Here is a 20,652-nt window from a genome sequence, read left to right on the forward strand (position 1 = left end):
GTGAATGTTGGGAGAGGGATTTCAGGGAGGGTTCCAGTCTAAAGGAGACTACATCAGGATGTATTAATAGCTAGAGGTCAGGGTCCTGGAAGGGGTCTGGAGACCAAGGTTTGAGGCCCTGTTCACCTCTGACCTGCTAGATGACCCTGGGAAAGTCCCCATGAGCCCCAGCTAACCCTATCTGTGTATCTAAGGATGTTGAGGTGAGCCCTTCCGGCTCCCAGGACCAAAGCTGGAGAAAGTAAAATAATCAAGACACTTCCTATAGGACTGAAATAGAAGCAGCTGCACCAGCTTTGTTCCTCCAGCCATCACCCCCACCCCTCAATCTATAGTAGTAGGTGACTGGGGATTGTGGATAGAGAGCAGGACAGAGAGAATCCACAGAGCCCTTTGAAATACAGTGATTGGAGAAAAATAAAACTGTTTCTTTCCTGTTTCTTCCTCCCTCAAGTTCATAGCATACATGGGACTGCCTGTCTCAGCTCTCATAAAAGCCCAGAGTTCTCATAAATACCAAATTATTCAGTAAATACTTACTGAGCATCTAGTATATGATAGAGACTAGGGACACAGCAGTGGGTAGAGATTGTTCCTACCTTCATTAGCTAACGGTCTAGACCAGCATTGTCCAAATGAAGTATAATGCCAGCCACATGTACGGCCACATTTAAAAAGCAGAAACAAGTTAATTGTTGATAATATTTTTATTTAACCCAATATATCCAAAATACCATTTCAACATATAGTCAGTATTCTAAAACTATAAATGAGATATTTTATATCCTTTTAAAATTGTATTAACTATTCAAAATCTGCTGTCTTTTACATTTACAGCAAGTCTCAATTCAGACAAGTCACATTCCAAACGCTTACTAGTCATATGCAGCTAGTAGCTACATATTAGACATCTCAGATCTAGAAGGGAAGGCAAACAAAGTAAGCAAAGAGACAAATTATTTACAAATGGTCCCAGTTTTCTACGAAGGAAACAAAGCGGACATGGAGAACCTCTCTGAATAAGTGGCATTTGAGCTGAGAGGTGACGTATAAGAAGAACCCAGCTGTTTAAAGAGCGGAAAGCCAGGTGCGGTGGCTCATGCCTGTAATCCCAACACATGGGGATACTGAGGCGGGAGGATTACTTGAGCCCAGGAGTTTGAGACCAGCTTAAGCAACATACTAAAACCTCACCTCTAAAAGAAATTTGGCTGGGTATGATGGCTCACATCTGTAATCCCAGAACTTTGGGAGGCCAAGGCAGGAGGACTGTGTGAGCCCAGGAGTTTGAGACCAGCCTGAGAAACATAGGGAGAGCCTGTTTTTACAAAACAAAAACAAAAAAATTAGCCGGGACCTGTAGTCCCAGCTACTCAGGAAGCTGAAGTGGGAGGATCACTTGAGCCCAGGCAGTCGAGATTGCAGCAAGCCATGATCACACCACTGCACTCAAGAATGGGTGACAGAGCGAGACCTTGTCTCAAAAAGTAAAAAATTACGCACACAAAAAAGAAAAAGAGTGGAGAGAGTATTTCCAGCAGAAGGAACAGCATGGGCAAAAGCCCTATGATGGGAGTAGCTTGGCCTCTGTAAAAAGCCAGTGGGACTGCAGTAGAGGGAGCTACAGAAGGTGTTAAGAGGAGGGTTGGGGGCCAGAGCATGCAGAACCACATATGGCCATGATTGGGATTTAAAGTTTTTCTTATCTTCTTCTTCTTCTTCTTCTTTTTTTTTTTTTTAAGACGGAGTTTCGCTCTTGTTGCCCAGACTGGAGTGCGATGGCGCGATCTTGGCTCACTGCAACCTCCACCTCCTGGGTTCAAGCAATTCTCCTGCCTCAGCCTCCCAAGTGGCTGGGATTACAGGTGTGTACCACCACGCCCAGCTAATTTTGTATTTTTAGTAGGATGGGGTTTCTCCATGTTGAGGCTGGTCTCAAACTCCTGACCTCAGGTGATCTGCCCGCCTCGGCCTCCCAAAGTGCTGGGATTACGGGTGTGAGCCACCGGGCCTGGCCAGTTTTTCTTCTCTTCTGTCTGATAAAAACCCAACAGGAAAATTTAATCTGGGAGGCCAGGTCATCTGATTTATTTAAGTCAAATACTTTGACCCCTCACTGACCCTTTCCTTTGTGGGGGCCACTGCAGCAGCTCAAGTAAGAGGTGACAGTGCCCTGGGACAGAGTGGGACCCGAGAAGCTGGAAAGAAGGGGATGGACTCAGCATATATGAATATTTTGGCAGGGCAGCTGAAAGGACTTGCAGATTGATTGGATGTAGGGGGAAGGAAGGAATATTAGGATGGCCCCAAGGCTTCCTGCCTTGAAAGTTACTATCTGTGTCACAGAAATGAAAGCAGGGGTCTTCACCAATTCAACACATGTTTATTGGGCACTGAGCTATATGTAGAAAATTGTGTCAAAGATGTGCTGACTTAAGTTTCCCCAAATGCCCAACCCATGGATGGTGTAAAGAAATGCTGATGCTGGGCGTGGTGGCTCAAGACTGTAATCCCAGCACTTTGGGAGGCTGAAGTGGGAAAATCGCTTGAGCCCAGGAGTTGGAGACCAGCCTGGGCAACATGGCGAAATTTTGTCTCCACGAACAAGCAAACTAAAACAAAAAATTAGCTGGGTGTGGTGGCACGAACCTGTAGTCCCAGTTACCTGGGAGGCTGAGGTGGGAGGATTGCTTGAGGTTGAGGCTGCAGTGACCTATGATCACAGCACTGCACTTCAGCCTGGATGACAGAAGAGACCCTGTCAAAAAAAAAAAAGGAGAGAAGAAAGAAAGAAAGAAAGACGAAAGGAAGGAAGGAAGGAAGGAAGGAAGAGGAAGGAAAGAGAGAGAGAGAAAGAAAGAAAGAAGGAAAGAAAGAAAGAAAGAAAAAGAAAGAAAGAAACCAAGAAAGGAAGGAAGGAAGGGGAAGGAAAGAGAGAAAGGAAGGAAGGAAGGAAGGAAGGAAGCAAGGAAGCAAGAAAGGAAGGAAACTGATAAACGAGCTTGAAGACTAGCTCCTTACCATGGCCCTGGCCTTAGCTCTGCGATCCTAGGCAGGTGAGCCAATGTCTCTTAATTTACCCATAGAGGGGCAATTATAACAGTCCTTTGTACTCCCACTGAGTGTTAAGGGGGAAGACACAAATTACATGTAGGAAATAATTCTTTTAAGTTAAAAGCCCGTATGTGTTATTAGATCTAACACATTTAATATCTATGTACTGTTCAGCCTTTGGAATTATTAGTTAATACAAAGCCCAATCTGTCTTAAATCATGAAATGACCATTTTACAAAACCAATAATAGGAAGATGCTAAAATATGGGTCTCACCCTGTCATTCCCTTGCTTAAAGCCCTTTAGTGGATTACTGTGGTAGACAAAATAACGGTCCCCCCCAAAGGTGTTTACACTCTGTTTCCTTGAAACTGTGAATGTTATGTTACGTGGCAAAGGGGAATTAAAGCTGCAGATGGAATTATAGTTGCTAATCTCGGCTCACTGCAACCTCTGCCTCCTGGGTTCAAGCTATTCTCCTGCCTCAGCCTCACGAGTAGCTTGGATTACAGGTGCCCACCACCATGCCTGGCTAATTTTTGTATTTTTAGTAGAGATGCGGTTTCACCGTGTTGGCCTCGCTGGTCCTGAACTCCTGACCTCAAGTGATCCACCCACCTTGGCCCCCCAAAATGCTGGGATTAGAGGCGTGAGCCACTGCACCTGGCCAGAATCAGCTGATCTTGAGATGGAGAGATTATGCTGGATTACTCAGAGGGGCCCAACATAATCCCAAGGGTCATTATTAGTGAAAGAGGGAGGCAGGAGAGTAGGAATCAGAGGGCATGCGATGACAGAAGCAGAAGTTGGAGTGGTGTAATTGCTGGGTTTGCAGATCGAAGGGGGCCCACAGCCAAGGGATGCAAGTTGAAAAGGCAAGGAAACAGATTATCCTAGAGCTTACAAAAGAAACTCAACCTTGCCGACACCTTCATTTTAGCCCAGTGAGACCCATTTCACACCTCTGACCTCAAGAACTGTAAGATACTACGTCTGTGTTGTTTCAAGTCACTATGTTGTGATTACAAGCAGCAACAGGAAATTCATACACTCACCAACACCTTTAGGAAAATGTCCAACCTGCTTAGCATGGCACACAAGGAGGCCTTGTGGGATGTGGTTTCTGCCACTGACTTTAAGCAAGTTTTTTTTCAACTTCTCTGGGCCTCAGTTTCATCATCTATGAAATAGGGAGGAAAAAAAAAACTCTCAGTAGGTCTGTAGTAATATTAAATGAGAGGACATGTTTCAAATACCTAGTAGAAAGACTGTAACACAGTACATTATTATTATTATTACCATTGGCATTACTATTATCACAGAAAAATTGACAGAGTAAGAACCCTTGTCTCTACTCCCTTCACTAGGGCTATGTTTCCACATCTGTGAAAAAGGAAACAAGACCAAACAGGTGTGGAAGTCTTGTCTCTCCTCTCTACTCCACTCTTTCCTAGTTACTGATCTGTGTCGTGCTTTGCTTTCTCTAACTTCCAACTTCGCATATGCTGTTCTCTCTGCCTGGAATGCTCTTCCCATCCTCCTTACCAAGCTAACTCTCATTCCTCCTGGAAGTCTTTACTGACTCCTATTAGACTAGTTTAGAAACCACTATTGTGCATTCCCAAAGCATGCTAAACTTCCTCTATCATATTATTGCTATGGCCTGTGTTGTTTTTCATTGGGAAAAAAAATCTTAAATCCAGGTAAGGATACTTTGACCTATTTGCTTCAATTGTGTTGTTTAAATAAAACAAAAACATTCTAAATAAACTTGAAGTAGTTAAGTTTCCTTTTCTCTCCCCACTTCCTACACTCTCTCCCCAACTAGTATCATGAATTTAGTGCATATCTTTTGACAGGCGGGGATACTCACCACTATACTCACAAGGATTGGCTATGGTGCATATCTTTTGAGTCTGTGTTTTTAAACTCTTACTATCTATACATACAAAAGAATATGAAACACACTTTATATGTGTTTATAATTAACACAAATTGTAACCTTTAAAAAACATTTCTCATTCTACAACTTTCTTTTATTCACTCAACAATAGGTTTTGGGAATATGTACATATCGATATAGCTCTGGATCATTCTTATCACTGTATGGTATTTTATTATTAGAATATATTGACCGGCTGTGGTGGCTCACACCTGTAATCCTAGCACTTTGGGAGGCCAAGACCAGTGGATTACCTGAGGTCAGGAGTTCACGACCAGCCTGGTCAACATGGCGAAACCATCTCTACTAGAAATACAAAAATTAGCTGGGCGTGGTGGTGGGTCCCTGTAATTGTAGCTACTAGGGAGGCTGAGGCAGGAGAATCACTTGAACCCGGGATGTGGAGGTTGCAGTGAGCCAAGAGCACACCATTGCACTCCAGCATGGGTGACAAGAGCAAAACTCCGTCTCAAAAAAAAAAAAAAAAAAAAAGGAATCTATCCCATTTTATTCACCCATCACCCTACTAGTGGACATTTAGATTGTTTCTAATATTTTCGGTGTTATCAAGAACATTGCAAACAACATCCTTATACATATGACCTATGTAGTGGTGTAAAAATTTCTTTAGGAAGGTTGTCACCTTGCACACTAACTACAAGATGAAAGGTATTCCATGGAGATGTGGGCCTATAGGATATTGTCTAGTAGTGGAATCTCTGGGTTGTAAGGTTCCACAACTTTATGAGATACTGCCAAATTGCATTCCAAGGTGTGAATAGCATGTAAAGGCTCCCGTTTCCCCACATCCTCACTAACATCTGACCTCATAAAAAACATTGACGTATTTTATTTTTGTATAGTTGATGTATTTCAAATCATACAATTATTTTTATTTACATTTCTTAATTGGCTTACCGGCCATTTGAGTTTCTTCTGCTGAAAATTCCATATTTATATCCTTTGCCCATGTTTCTTTTCTTTTGTAGGGGTGAGGGTATGGATGTCTCTTCCTTAACGGTTTGAAGGAGTTCCTTGAGCACCAATCCTTTGTTATATATGTTCTAGATGTTTCCTCCCAGTCTGTAGCTTATCTGCTAATCGGATTTACCATGTCTTTTGTGCAGTGGCATGATCTCGGCTCACTACAACCTCTGCCTCCAGGGTTCAAGTGATTCTCCTGCCTCAGCCTCCCGAGTAGCTGGGATTACAGGCATGTGCCACCACACCCAGCTAATTTTTGTATTCTTAGTAGACACAGGGTTTCACCGTGTTGGCCAGGTCTCGATCTCTTGAGCTCATGATCTGCCTGCCTCGGCCTCCCAAACTGCTGGAATTACAGGCGTGAGCCACCACGCCCAGCCTGGCAGTTTAAATTTTGAGGTAGTCACAGATCATCTTTTTCCTTTATGAGTAGTGTTTTATTATTGTTTATCTAAGAAGTCCTTTCCCACCCCAAGATAATAAATATAACATGTATATGTCTTAAATATTTGTTATCATATTTATTTAATCCATTTAATTAGGCATCTATTTTTCAACTCTATGGAAAGTAAATTTCTCAGTGCCATTTACCGAGTCCTCTATTTTTTCCCCAGTGATTTTTTTTTTTTTTTTTGAGACGGAGTCTGGCTCTGTCACCCGGGCTGGAGTGCAGTGGCCGGATCTCAGCTCACTGCAAGCTCCGCCTCCCGGGTTTACGCTATTCTCCTGCCTCAGCCTCCCAAGTAGCTGGGACTACAGGCGCCCGCCACCTCGCCTGGCTAGTTTTTTGTATTTTTTAGTAGAGATGGCGTTTCACCGTGTTAGCCAGGATGGTCTCGATCTCCTGACCTTGTGATCCGCCCGTCTCGGCCTCCCTAAGTGCTGGGATTACAGGCTTGAGCCACCGCGCCCGGCCATCCCCAGTGATTTATAATGCCACCTCTATTGTACATCAAGTACACACACACGCACACACACACACACACTCTCTCTCCTGTGTCTGTTTTGAAGCTCTACTCCTCATTGGCTTGGTAGGCAGAGAAGTGTCTCCTTGCCCCAACATATACACATTGTTCTTTTGATTTTGACAAGATTCCTCAAAAATCCTGATTGGATTGGGGAAAATACACGTCTTTCTGATATTGAGCCTTCCCATCCATGAACATGTATATTATTGCATTTATTTGATGTCCTTTCATAATATTTTGTAATTTTCTCTATGAGAATATAAACTCCATTAGGGCAAATGCTCTGTCAGTTTTCCTCTCTGCTGTATCTTCAGAGTCAAGAACAGAGCAGGACACAGAGTAGATGCTTCATAAGAATTTGTTGTTTAACGTCTTTCATATACTTTATGAGATCTGTTTCTACATATCTTATATTTCTGTTGCTATATATTTTTATTGTAGTTTCCAATCAGCTATGGTTGGTATATAGAAATTCAAATGTCATTTTTGGGTTGATTTTTTTTTTTTTAAACTTTTAATTTGTTCTAATACTCTGTAGATTCTTTGGATTTTTAAATGCAGACAGTTCTGAGGGACATCTATTTCAGAAGAAGAGAAGAATGGATATTGTGTAGGCAACTAGCAGCATCTTCCACACTACTACTGTATGAAGCTAGAAGAGTCAGGTACTCTAGCCCTGGCAGCGTTTGTGGACTTTAAATCTGAAACAAATAGTACAACAAAGCAGGTGTCTGTTGAGTATTCATTTGGCCAATTCCAGTACTAGTAGTAGTATCTATTGAGCACAGGTGCCAGTAAAAGCAACAGCATCCAGTGCTATTTGCAGCAGTCATGTCAGTAGTGGTGTCTGATGTCCAGTAATAATCAGAAATGGCACCCCAATCAAAGTTTCTGCAAACTCTGATTTTGACCATAATTTTGATCAGCTAGACTCCCTGAATTCCTTCCCCATTTTTTGATTCTGATTTCCAACAACTCTGTGACTCATTCAATATCCTACCAATGAATTCCATTTCTATTTCAGTTAATCAAAGATAGTTTTTTTTGTAACCAAGAATTCTGAACAATTAAACTCTCATGTTATCTGCAAATGATAACTTTGTCTCTTTCTTATATATGCATTCAAATAATGAAATGCATAGATCTTAAGTTTTCAGTTTAGTCAATTTTGACAAATGCGTATACTCAATATAACCCACATCTTTATTAAGAGAAGGAAATCCCCATCACTCCAGAAAGTTCCTTCATCTCCTTCCCAGTCAACCCAACCTCAGTACTTTAAAAAAAAAAAAAAAAAAAAAAAAAAAATGAGCTGGCTGGGTGCAGTGGCTCACGCCTGTGATCCCAGCACTTTCGGAGGTCGAGGCAGGTGATCACGAGGTCAGGAGTTCGAGACCAGCCTGGCCAACATGGTGAAACCCTGTCTCTACTAAAAATACAAAAATTAGCCGGGCGTGGTGGCATGCACCTGTAATCCCAGCTACTCGGGAGGCTGAAAAAGGAGGATCATTTAAGCTCAGGAGGCAGAGGCTGCAGTGAGCCGAGATGGTGCCACTGCACTCCAACCTGGACGACACAGCGAGACTCTGTCTCAAACAAGCTACAATGAGCTATCGCTGTAGTCACTAAAATGAAAAAGATGGACAACATCAAATGTTGGTGAGGCCATAGACCTTAAGAATTAGCGGCTGGGATAGCAAAGGTAACTGGCCGCGTTACTGACTGACCAAGTGACCAGGTGACTTAGTGAATAACTTCTTTAAGTAAGGAAACTCAGTAAATTACATCTGGTAAATTACATTTACCAAAAGCTGACAACTTTTCAGACGCAGCGCTCTTAGTTTAAGGGAAGTGCAGTTGGAGGCGGCGGGGGGCAGAGGCAGCCAGCCTCAGAACGAATAGCCCCAGGGTCGCGGAGAGGCGGGCCTGGGAAAGAAAGGTTGAGGAAGCCGGGGAACCTAGGCTGCCAGGATACCCAAGAGCCTCCAGAGGCTCTAGTGGATCGGAGTCTGCGCACTCCGCCGAGAGCGTGCCTTTGGCTCACCCAATCAGAGCGGCGGATCCAGCCGCTTCTCTGTCGCCTTGGCAACGGGACGCACAAGCACGCGCGGCGAGTGGTGGCGGTTTGGATCTGGCCCGTGGGGAATCGCGTTATGTCGCGACCCAAGGTAGGAGTCAACCTGACCCAGATGCTTTTATCGTCCCTAGAAAAAGGGAGGAAAGCCGCAGAGGGATTCAAAATCGGTTGGGGATGGGTGTTCCCCGCGGAATGGGTAGCGGGGTGGGGCGGGGAGAGGGGGTGGTGGTCTTGCGGAGGAATTCCGGAAAAAGGAAGAAAAAAAGTCAACGAACTTAGAGGAAAGACTACAACTCCCGGCATGCACCGCGCCGCCCAAGCTGCTGCGCAAGTCCAGCGAGCCCGGCCAGCTGGGGGGAAATTTACACAACAGTGGGATTCTAAGCTCCGTGACCCCTGGGGAAGTTGAACCTCAGAATTTCAGATTTCCTGATTTGGCGAAGCCCGCCTGCCCGTCCATCCATCCATCCATCCATCCATCCATCCATCCATCCATCCATCCATCCGTTTATCCATCCATTCAAAACAACGCTAATTAGTGTCTTTTCCCCCATCAAGCTCATTGCTGGTCAAGGGACACAGGTGAATCAGACAAACCTCTGCCCCCTAGAGGGCACAGACCAATTCCCCCGTTTTAAGAATGGGAAAAATGAAAGTCGAAGAGGGAAAATGAATTACTGTAAAATCCGCTCTCCCCACCCCAACCCACTTTTTTTTTTTTTTTTGAAACGGAGTCTCACTGTGTCGCCAGGTTGGAGTGCAGTGGCGTGATCGCAGTTCACTGCAACCTCTGCCTCCCGGGTTCAAGCGATTCTCCTGCCTCAGCCTCCAGAGTAGCTGGGACTCCAGGCGCACGCCACGACGCCCAGCTAATTTCTGTATTTTTAGTAGAGACGGGGTTTCACCATGTTGGCCAGGATGGTCTCGATCTCTTGACCTCGTAATCTGCCCGCCTCGGCCTCCCAAAGTGCTGGGATTACAGGCGTGAGCCACTGCGCCCAGCCTCCATCCTACTTCTTAATCCCAGCTCTCATTCATGAGTGGAACCTTCATTTATCTTCTTTCTTTCCTTTTTTTTTTTTTTTTGAGACGGAGTCTCGCTCTGTCGCCCAGGCTGGAATGCAGTGGCCGGATCTCAGCTCACTGCAAGCTCCGCCTCCCGGGTTTACGCAATTCTCCTGCCTCAGCCTCCCGAGTAGCTGGGACTACAGGCGCCCGCCTCCTTGCCCGGCTAGTTTTTTGTATTTTTTAGTAGAGACGGGGTTTCACCGTGTTAGCCAGGATGGTCTTGATCTGCTGACCTCGTGATCCGCCCGTCTCGGCCTCCTAAAGTGCTGGGATTACAGGCTTGAGCCACCGCGCCCGGCCTTTTTTTTTTTTTTTTTGAGATGAGGTCTCACTTTGTTGTTCAGGAGGGAGTGCAGTGGTGTGATCTTGGCTCAGTCGACTTCCTGAGCTCAAGCGATTCTCCTGCCTCTGCTTCCCAAGTAGGTGGGATTACCAGTGTGTGCCACCATGCTCAGCTAATTGTTTTTTAGTTTGTGTAGAGACAGGAGTCTCTATGTTATGTTGCTGTGTTGCCCAGGCTTGTCTGGAACTCGGCCTCAAACCATCTACCGCCTTGGCCTCTCAAAGTGCTGGGATTACAGGCATGAACCACTGCACCTGGTCAGCCTCTTATTTCTTTAATTCCCTCTCCCAACAAAAAGTGAGTTTATCTGCTTTCAGAGTGCCTTGAACTTCGCCTTTTTACTACAATTCATTACTCATGTGACTATTTGTTTAACATCTGTCTTCCTCGCTGCTCTGGGATCTAATCTGACTTGTTCTTCTCCGTATTCCCGGTCCTCAGCACAGAGCTAACTACAGTTGATACATATTGAATGACTGTTGAACGACCTACCTAGATGCTCAGCTAAAAAACTGGGACTGTTGGCTCCTCCATCTTCCTCACATCCCACATCCAATAAAAGCCTCCTTCCTCTAACTTTCTGAATATGTCTTGAATTTATTTTTTCCTCTACCTCAACTACTATGCTAATCATGACCAAACTCTCAAATTTTAAAAATTAATACTCTTTAAACACACAGATTGGGACACATATAACCTTTTTTTTTTTTTTTTTTTTTTTGGAGACAGGGTCTCATTCTGTTGCCCAGGCTGGAGTGCAGTGGCATGAACACGGCTCACTGAAGCTTCAACCTCTTGGGCTTGAGTGATCCTCCTGCCTCAGCTTCCTGCGTATCATTTTATAAAAATATTATTAAGAAAAAAGAAAACAAACATCTACTGAAATAGTCCCTTCCCATGAACCCAACTAATTCCTTTGAAAGGAAGGACGAACTGCAGGTTGCTGAAGAATGCACAAACTCTTAGCAGTCTACACTGTGAATATAGTTTAGACATGGGTGTAGCAGACCACGTTGGATGAAGGAAAAAAATAGTGGACTACTTCTTTGTGAAACGATGAATTTTGTTTTTGTTGTTGGAAAGGGAAACAAAGGTCTCCTATATATTGACTTAGGACTTTGCGGTTTCTTTCAAATGACCCAGGGGAAATAGGAGTATGAATTTATTTGAACAGGATAATTCATGTCAGCCTTAAGAGAACATGCCGGGATATACTTTGTGTACTCTCACAAAAACATGCCCAGAGAAGGCCAGAAGTCAGAATACTATATGTTCCAACCATTGACCTCATCTCCTCAAGGTGATGGTCGCCAAGACCTCAGCTCCAAGGCATGCTGGGAACTCTTCAGAGGGCTAAGGGGAAATGAGGAATTGGATCAGGCAGGAATGAAACTGGGGTTAGTGGAACCAGCTAAGCAATGAAGCTGATCTCTGGTTAGATGTTCAAAGTCTAATCACAATGGGTAGGCTGGTGTGGCAAACCGGTTTCAGCATGACTGTCTCCACCTGGTGGGTAGTACCAGGGAGCTCAGAGCAGGACTCCAGGAATAGAGCCAGGAATGAAGGCAGCTGGCAGTGTCACAATCCTATGCTCTTTTTGACTCAACACCAACTGGTGCCATTCATGCTACCCTCCATGAATGGCACCAACGAGAAATAAAAGTTCTCTGTTTGTAGCCCATACAAGCAACCAAGCCACTTTTGAATCATTTTCTCAATAAGATCATTTTAAAAAAAAATTCTTGTAGCCTTATCTTTTCTAAATGCATTATTTTAGTGGTTTGGGGAAAGTTTATATCCCTGGCCTGTTTTTTGGGTCAAGATAGTAATAGGACTTCTATCTCAGGCAATATGACAGATGAGATTTCTTGAAAAGCTTATTAACACAACACACTTAAAACTGTTGGCCAAAATATAACAGACATCCTTTGAACTGTGTAACTGACCTGCGTATGTGGAGGGGCAAGGATTGGTAGAAGAAAAATCCCCAAGGGACCACCACCCTAACACAGACACACAGACACACACACACACACACACACACACACACACACACACACAAAAGAAAAATAAAAAACAGAATTGTCACTAACTGATTCTTCATTCGTCATTTTCCTTGGGGAAGTCATTGATTGTCTCACAAACAGGAGTTGAAGTGTCATGGGGCCCACTGGGCAAGGAGTTGGAACTGAGACCTCACCATAAAGCTGGACCCTTCAGAGACCCCCACCCTTAGTAAAAGTGTAATTAGAACCAATTTACCCTTCAGCACTGGGAGACAACTAGGAAGCTAGGCAGCTTCAGTGTAGGGGAAAAAACCTTTCTCCTGATAAATCTTTTTTTGTGTGTGTGACGGAGTCTTGCCGTTGCCCAGGCTGGAGTACAATGGCACCATCTCTGCTTACTGCAAGCTCTGCCTCCCGGGTTCAAGCGATTCTTCTACCTCAGCCTCCCGAGTAGCTGGGATTACAGGTGCTTGCTACCACCCTGGCTAATTTTTGTATTTTTAGTAGAGACAGGGTTTCACCATGTTGGCCAAGCTGGCCTCAAACTCCTGACCTCGTGATCCACCTGCCTCAGCCTCCCAAAGTGCTGGGATTACAGGCATGAGCCACTGCGCCCAGCAAGAATTCTTAACCTTAGATGAGTCCTCAGGCTAGTCTGAGAAATGCTAAATAAGATGTTACCATAAAGTTTACTGTTCTTGGGGGCCCAGGCAGATGTAAATGCTAAACATCTCGGAGTCAAACATCTTTGACTCCTATAATGGTCGAATTACATAATAATTACGTAATAAAAAATGTTTTAAATGAATTATATAATTGCATAATTGTATAAGAAAAGATGTTTTAAGTAAGTTTAAAAAAAAAAGCCTGTTCATGATAAACCCTCAGAAAACCAGGGAATAGTAGGAAATTTACTCAATTTAGTACAGGAAACTATAGGAATCTACAGCCAGTATCATTCTTAAAAGCTGAAATAGAGAATGCATTCCTCTTATGATCAGGAGCAAGATAAGGATGTCAGCTGTTACCACTTTTAGTCAACTTTGTATATACTAGAGTTTTCACCAGTACAATAAAGCAAGAAAACTAAATAAAAAGCGTAAATATTGAAAAGAAAGAAGTAAGTCTGCCTTTATTCACAGATGACATCATTGTATCCAGAGAAAACTCAAAGGATTTACAAACTACCAGAACTAATAATTCAGCAAGGGCATCAAATACAAGGTCAATGTACAAAATCAGTTATACTTCTATGTATGTATCAGTTTCCAATTTGTGACAAATTGTCACAAATTCAATGGCTTTTAAAAACACTAACTTATTATCTTACAGTTATTTATTTATTTATTTGAGATGGCGTCTCACTCTGTCACCCAGGCTGAAGTGCAGTGGCACAATCTCGGCTCACTGCAACCTTTGCCTCCTGGGTTCTCCTGCCTCAGCCTCCTGATTAGCTGGGATTATAGGTGTGCACCACCATCCTGGCTAATTTTTGTAATTTTTAGTAGAGATGGAGTTTCACCATGTTGGCCAGGCTGGTCTTGAACTCCTGACCTCAAATGATCTGCCTGCCTCGGCCTCCCAAAGTGCTGGGATTACAGGCGTGAGCCACTGTGCCTGGTCCCTGTCTTACAGTTAATGAGATCAGAAGTCTGAAAGGGTTCTCGCTGGGCTAAAATCAAGGTGTTAGCAGGGCTGCCTTCATATCTGGAGGCTCTAGGAGAGAAGCCCTGTGTTTTGCCTTTTCTAGTTTCTGGAGACTGTCTCATGGTCCCCTTTCATGTTCAAAGTCAGTTCTCACAGTGTGTGACTGCCACTCTGACATTGACTCTGCCTTCTTCCACATTTAAGGATCCTTACATTGGGCCCACACAGAAAATACAAAATAATCTTTCTATTTTAAGGTTCTTTGATTAACAACCTTAATTCCATCTGCAATTTTAAATTCCCCTTGCCATATAATGTAACACATTGATAGGTTCTAGGGATTAGGACACAGACATCTTTGGAGATGGCCTTTTTCTGCTTGTTACAATTTACTATCATCAGGTAGAAAACGAAATTTGAAAATACTGTATCCAATAGCATCATAAAATTAAAAACCTAAGAATAAATTTAATTAAAAATGTACAAGGCTGCTATACTGAAAACTAGAAAATAGTGTAGAAAAAATTTTTTAAAACATTTAAATTAATGGAGAGACCATATTACTCATGGGTTGGAAGGCTCAGTACCTTATAATGTCACTTCCTGAAAATATCTGTAGATTCAATGCAATCCCAGTCAAAATCTCAACATGTTTTTTCGTAGAAATTGGCAAGCCAATTCTGAAATTTATGTTGAAGTACAAAGGACCCCTAATTGCAAAGACAATCCTGAAATCAGAATTTACTCTACCTGACTTCAGGATTTACTAGAAAGCTACAGCAGTAATTAAGCCAATGTGATAGTGACATAAGGATAGACAAGTAAATAGAATAAAACACAGTCTCGAGATAGATCCACATACACATGGTCAATTGAATTGTGACAGACGTGCCAATGCAATTCAATGAGGAGAGGAAAATTTTTTTAACCAAAGGCTCTGGAGCAACTGGATAAACATATGGAAAATGGAATTGAAAGCATGAGAGAGGATTAAAGATAAAATACAAAAAGACGAGGACAGCTTGACTAGTGTTGGGGGAGTTGGAAGGGCTTGAATGGAAGAATGAAAGAAGATTTCGCTGTGTTTCAGTGGGGCTTGCTTCTGCCAGTTTTATAAAGCAGTATCCTCCGCCCCTCTCCGCCGCTCTTTGAGGGGTAGGCTGGTGTGCTAAGCAGAATTCTAAGATGGGCCCCAAGATTCCCACTCCCTGGCGTACATGCCTTGTACAATTATCTCTCCTTGAGCATGGAGGAGTCTGTGAATTTGATGGTATGGTTACTATGGTGATTACCTTCCATTACTTAGGACTCCATCATAGGTGACTTGGAGAGGGGAGGATTGGAAGTCAGAGGGACGTGCTCCACGTGGCCTGGAGGAAAACAAACGTGCATGTTGTGAAGTGCCTATGGGGGCCACACTGCAGCTGCAGGCAGCCTCTAGGAGCTGAGAGCAGTCCCCAGCAGACAGCTAGCAAGTAAACAGGGATCTCCATCCTACAACCCCTGGCAACTGAATTCTGCCAACAACCTGAATGAGCTTGGAAGGGGACCCCAAGCCCCAGATGAGAGCCATAACCCCAGCCATCACCTTGACTGTGGCCTTGTGAGAGCTGAGCCGATGATGCAGCTAAGCCATGCCCACGCTCCTGGCCCATGGAAACTGAGATAATGGATTCCCATCATTTTAAGCCACTGATTTTGTAATAATTTGTTACCCAGCAATAGAAAATGAATGCAGATGGCAGGTCTGTCCCAGCTGCAAATGTCATCCTGCACAGGACCAATTTCGATTTCTCTCGTCATACGTGCCTTAGGGATTGGTCTTCCCAGGACAGAGGGCCAAGCTGTTTTGGACGTGGTTGAAGTGAAATAATACCCACCACCCACTGAGGATTTGAAAGGTCCATTTGGGGTGAAAGGAATTGACATTGCTCTGAGTCTTTAACCTAGCCTCTTCTGGGATCAATTTAATCAAACATTCCAAGTTAAGAGTAGGAAGTCCAGATCGGCTGGGTGTGGTGGCTCACACCTGTAATTCCAGCACTTTGGGAGGCCGAGGCGGGCAGATCACCTGAGGTCAGGAGTTCCAGACAAGCCTGGCCAACATGGCGAAACCCTGTCTCTACTAAAAATACAAAAATTGGCTGGGTGTGGTGGTGGGCACCTTTAATTCCAGGTACTAGGGAGGCTGAGAATCACTTGAACCCGGGAGGTGGAAGATGCAGTGAGCTGAGATTGCGCCACTGCACTCCAGCCTGGGCGACAGAGCAAGACTCCATCTCAAAAAAACACAAGGAAAAAAAAAGTTCAGATCCTTCTCACACAGTGTATTGAGCTGAGCTTTCAAAACTGGGGTTCAGGGCTGACCTTTGGAGTACTGAAAATCAGGCATTTGCTATACTGGTCGTATCTGTGGAGCAAACCTGCAGTAAGGTGGTACCTTGGATACTTGGGAGTTCATTCATAGCAGATAAATTCTGGTCCATTTGCTGGGGACATGGTGGCCAGTGGGAACTTGATCAGACTGGACCTTCATGTCTCAGAACCTAAGCATTATTGAGTCTGATGGTTTCGGCATTTTAATATGTGCAGTAAGTTAACCTGGGAAAGCAGGGCAGATATACAAAACCAGTTACAGCCTTTTCCTTTCCTCATTGCAGAACCAAAATTACAAGGGCCATGGATTGTCAAAGGGAAAAGAGCGGTGAGTGGTCCCATCCAATCCAACAATCACAGACAACCAACCTCCCTCCCTCGCCTTTTCAATCCCTCTCTCACTTTTCTACTTCAGCAATTATAATGAAAATGATAGTAGAAGTAGTAAAGCTAAACCATTATTGAGCACTTACCATGTGCCAGGCTCTGGGCCTGTCACTTTACCTGTATTGGCTCATTGAATCCTGACCCCAACGATTTGAAGTAGATACTACTATTGTGCCCATTTTACAGATGGAGAAACTGAAGCTCAAAAAGGCTAAGTGACTTGCTCAAGATCACATGATCAGTTAGGGGCAGAGCTTGTTGGACTCCAGGGCCCACTATCTAACTTTGGTCTCTCCTGCCTCCTTCAACAACCCTGTGATGACTTGATGACTTGCATGTCAGCTGTCCTCTGATCTGCTTCACTCTGCATCGACAACCTGGATGCCAAACCCAGCACCCCTTTGGATCTCCTAAAGAGAATCCACTTGCACAAAGCAGGAGTGAACAATGTAGACTTTATTGAAGATTTTTGTGGGGAGTTAGAGGAGGTAGTTTACATAGCAAATGTTTTGATAATCTATTCTCTGGCTCATTAGATATTTCTCTCTCTCTCTCTCTGTCTTTCTCTCCTTTTCTTTTCTTTCTTTTCTTTTCTGTTCTTTTCCTTTGAGTTTCGCTCTTGTTACCCAGACTGGAGGGCAATGGCATGATCTCAGCTCACGGCAAACTCTGCCTCCTGGATTCAAGTGATTCTCCTGCCTCAGCCTCCCGAGTAGCTGGGATTACAGGCATGCGCCACCATGCCCAGCTAATTTTGTATTTTTAGTAGAGACAGGGTTTCACCATGTTGGTCAGGCTGGTCTCGAACTCCTGACCTCAGGTGATCCACCTGCCTCGGCCTCCCAAAGTGCTGGGATTACAGGCGTGAGCCACCGTGCCCAGCCAGATATTTCTGTTCTTTCTAAAGTCCCTCCTGGCTATACCACCACTGAGGAGGGCATGTGTGATTTGGGATGCTTCTCTCTTGCAGCGCCCATCTTCTTTGCCTTCTTTCTCTCCATACTGACTATCCCACCAACTTCAAATCTCTCACTCTCTTATGCAGGGCAACTCAGCAATGTTCCGGATCCTGGCCCTAAACATACATGCCCACCCGACCCCCATCCCAACAAAACAAAGAGCACTTAACAGGCCTGTGTTAGGCTGTTTTTGCATTGCTATAAAGGAATAGCTGAGACTTTTTATTTATTGATTGATTTACGTTGAGACAGAGTTTCGCTCTTGTTGCCCAGGCTGGAGTGCAATGACCTGATCTTGGCTCACTGCAACCTCCTCCTCCCAGGTTTAAGTGATTCTCCTGCCTCAGCCTCCCGAGTAGCTGGAATTCCAGGTGCCCGCCACCATGCGTGGCTAATTGAGACTGAGTAATTTATAAAGAAAAGAGGTATAATTGGCTCATGTTTCTACAGGCTGTACAAGCATGGCACCAGCATCTGCTCAGCTTCTGGTGAGGCCTCAGGGAGCTTACAATCATGGTGGAAGGCAAAGGGGGAGCAGGCATGTCACATGGCAAGAGTGGGAACAAGGGAGAGATCCCAGGCTCTTTTAAACAACCAGATCTCCCATGAACTGAGTGAAAACTCACTTGTCACCAATGGGATGTTGCCAAACCATTCATGAGGGATACGTGTTCAGGATCCAATCACCTCCCACCAGGTCCCACCTTCAACACTGAGAATCACATTTTAACTTGAGACTTGGAGGGGACAAACATCCAAACCATATCAAGGCCCCATCTACTTATTTCATAAAGGCACACACACACACGCACACACACACAGGTATTTACCATAAAACATTTTTTATTTATGTGCCTTATTAGGGCACATGTAGATATGTGTTCCACTACCAGTAAGAGAAAACTCGTAATAGTAGCTTAAACAAATTGTATTTATTTTCTTCACATTACAAAGAGCCTGGGGTGCTGGTACAGTGGTTCAATAATGTCAGAGCCAGCGTCTTCATGATTGCCTTTTTTTTTTTCTTTTTTTGAGATGGAGTCTCACTCTGTTGCCCAGGCTGGAGTGCAGTGGTGCGATCATGGCTCACTGCAGCCTTGATCTCCCAGGCTCATGCAATCCTCCCATCTCAGCCTTCTGAGTAGCTGGAACTACAGGCTCATGCCAGTGCACTTGGCTATTTTTTTTTTTCCAAACTCTTGCTCTGTTGCCCAGGCTGGAGTGCAGTGGCGTGATCTCGGCTCACTACAGCCTCCACCCCAGAGGTTCAAGTGATTCTCCTGCCTCAGCCTCCCTAGTAGCTGGAACTACAGGCGCCTACCAGCACACCTGGCTAATTTTTGTGTTTTTAGTAGAGACGGAGTTTCACCATATTGACCAGGCTGGTCTCGAACTCCTGACCTTGTGATCCACCCGCCTTGGCCTCCCAAAATGCTGGGATTACAGGCGTGAGCCACAGCACCCGCCTCACTAATTTAAAAAAATTTTTTTTTTTTATTTTTTGTAGTTATGAGGTCTCACTATGTTGCCCAGGCTGGTCTCCAACACCTGGCCTCAAGTGATCCTCCCACCTCGGACTCCCAAAGTGTTGGGATTACAGGCATGAGCCTTCATGATTGTCTTGACCTCTTCCTCATGGAGACCAAATGGCCGCTATAGCTCCAGCCTTCATGTCATGATCAAGACAGGAAGAAGAGGGGAGGGAAAACTCAAGCCACATCCCTTCCTTCCCTCCCTCCCTCCCTCCCTCCCTCCCTCCCTCCCTCCCTCCCTCCCTCCCTCCCTCCCTCCCTTCCTTCCTTCCTTCCTTCCTTCCTTCCTTCCTTCCTTCCTTCCTTCCTTCCTTCCTTCCTTCCTTCCTTCCTTCTTTCCTTCCTCAAAAGACCAAAACTGTCCCAGGAACTTACCCTTTCTAGCAGTCTTATGTTTCTATCTTATTGACTAGAATTGTGTAACGTGGCCACCCCAACTGCATGGGTAGCTAGGAATACAAGTTATGTTAAGTGTCATTGTACTGTTATTACTATTCTGCACCCTGCTTTTGTCACACAAAATATGTTTCATGTTTATCCACGTTGGCACATGTAGCTCTGAATGCATTGTAACTGCTACCTCTGTTTCATTGTGTATCACACGTTATTTACCCATCTTCCTGTCGAAAAGCACTTATGAAGTACTGGTTTCAGCAGAAACTGACCCTGGGGGAAGGACGTGAGAGCAAATGGTTTATTTGGAAGGTAATTCCAGTGAGCACTGACAGGGAAGTGGGGAAGTAAGACAGCTGAGGAGGGAAACCAGTAAAAGGTGCATCATCGACAGGTAATTGCTGTGAGCAAGTGGGCTCAATCCCCCCAGGGAATTCCTGGGAGAACGTAGAATGCACTGCAGACTCATCCTAAGTGAGAGATGAGAGACTTAGCGGATTTATCCACCAACTCCAGTCGTCACTGCTTGTATGCTGCTGGCAGAGGGGCAGTTCACTCTGGTGCTTCCAATCTGCTCCACATGCTGGCTGAGCAGACTCCGGGGGCCAGGGAAAACCCTCAGGTAGCATCGAAGGTGCTGGCAGTGGGAAGCTCTTTGATTTGCACGCACAGGAGTGGTGAATGCCAAAGGGATATGGGTAGACCACCAACAGTGTGTGCCACAGGTTATTTCTGTAACAATATTAACAATTACAGACAAGTATCTTTGCACATGTGTTTCCTGGTAGAAATGCAGAGTACAAACCCAGGGTATAGAGCTAGGATAGGTTGCTGAGTTTAGGGTACGTGCATATTCGATTTTACTGACAACTACCCAGTGGCCCTCCAAAGTGCGTTCTACCAGCAGAGGAGGAGT

At 44.5% G+C, this 20,652-nt stretch overlaps 1 protein-coding gene across 5 annotated transcripts in view; it reads left to right on the plus strand.

Annotated features, from left to right (window-relative positions):
- TTLL9 (tubulin tyrosine ligase like 9) overlaps positions 1-20,652 on the plus strand; it is a 74,814-nt gene that overhangs the window by 557 nt on the left and 53,605 nt on the right. For 2 of the 5 annotated variants that reach the window (XM_015457896.4, XM_015457897.4), the window contains exons 1-2: positions 9,025-9,116; positions 16,750-16,793. The exons of 1 other annotated variant lie outside the window; for it this stretch is intronic. In XM_015457896.4, coding sequence (XP_015313382.2) covers positions 9,102-9,116; positions 16,750-16,793 — 59 coding nt within the window. In that variant the 5' untranslated portion in view covers positions 9,025-9,101. Of the gene's footprint in view, positions 1-9,024; positions 9,117-16,749; positions 16,794-20,652 lie in introns of those variants that run through there. 2 more of the 5 variants (XM_065522955.2, XM_045362714.3) reach the window with 2 other exon arrangements.

This window comes from Macaca fascicularis, chromosome 10, assembly GCF_037993035.2.
Source record: "Macaca fascicularis isolate 582-1 chromosome 10, T2T-MFA8v1.1".
Classification (NCBI taxonomy): domain Eukaryota; kingdom Metazoa; phylum Chordata; class Mammalia; order Primates; family Cercopithecidae; genus Macaca; species Macaca fascicularis.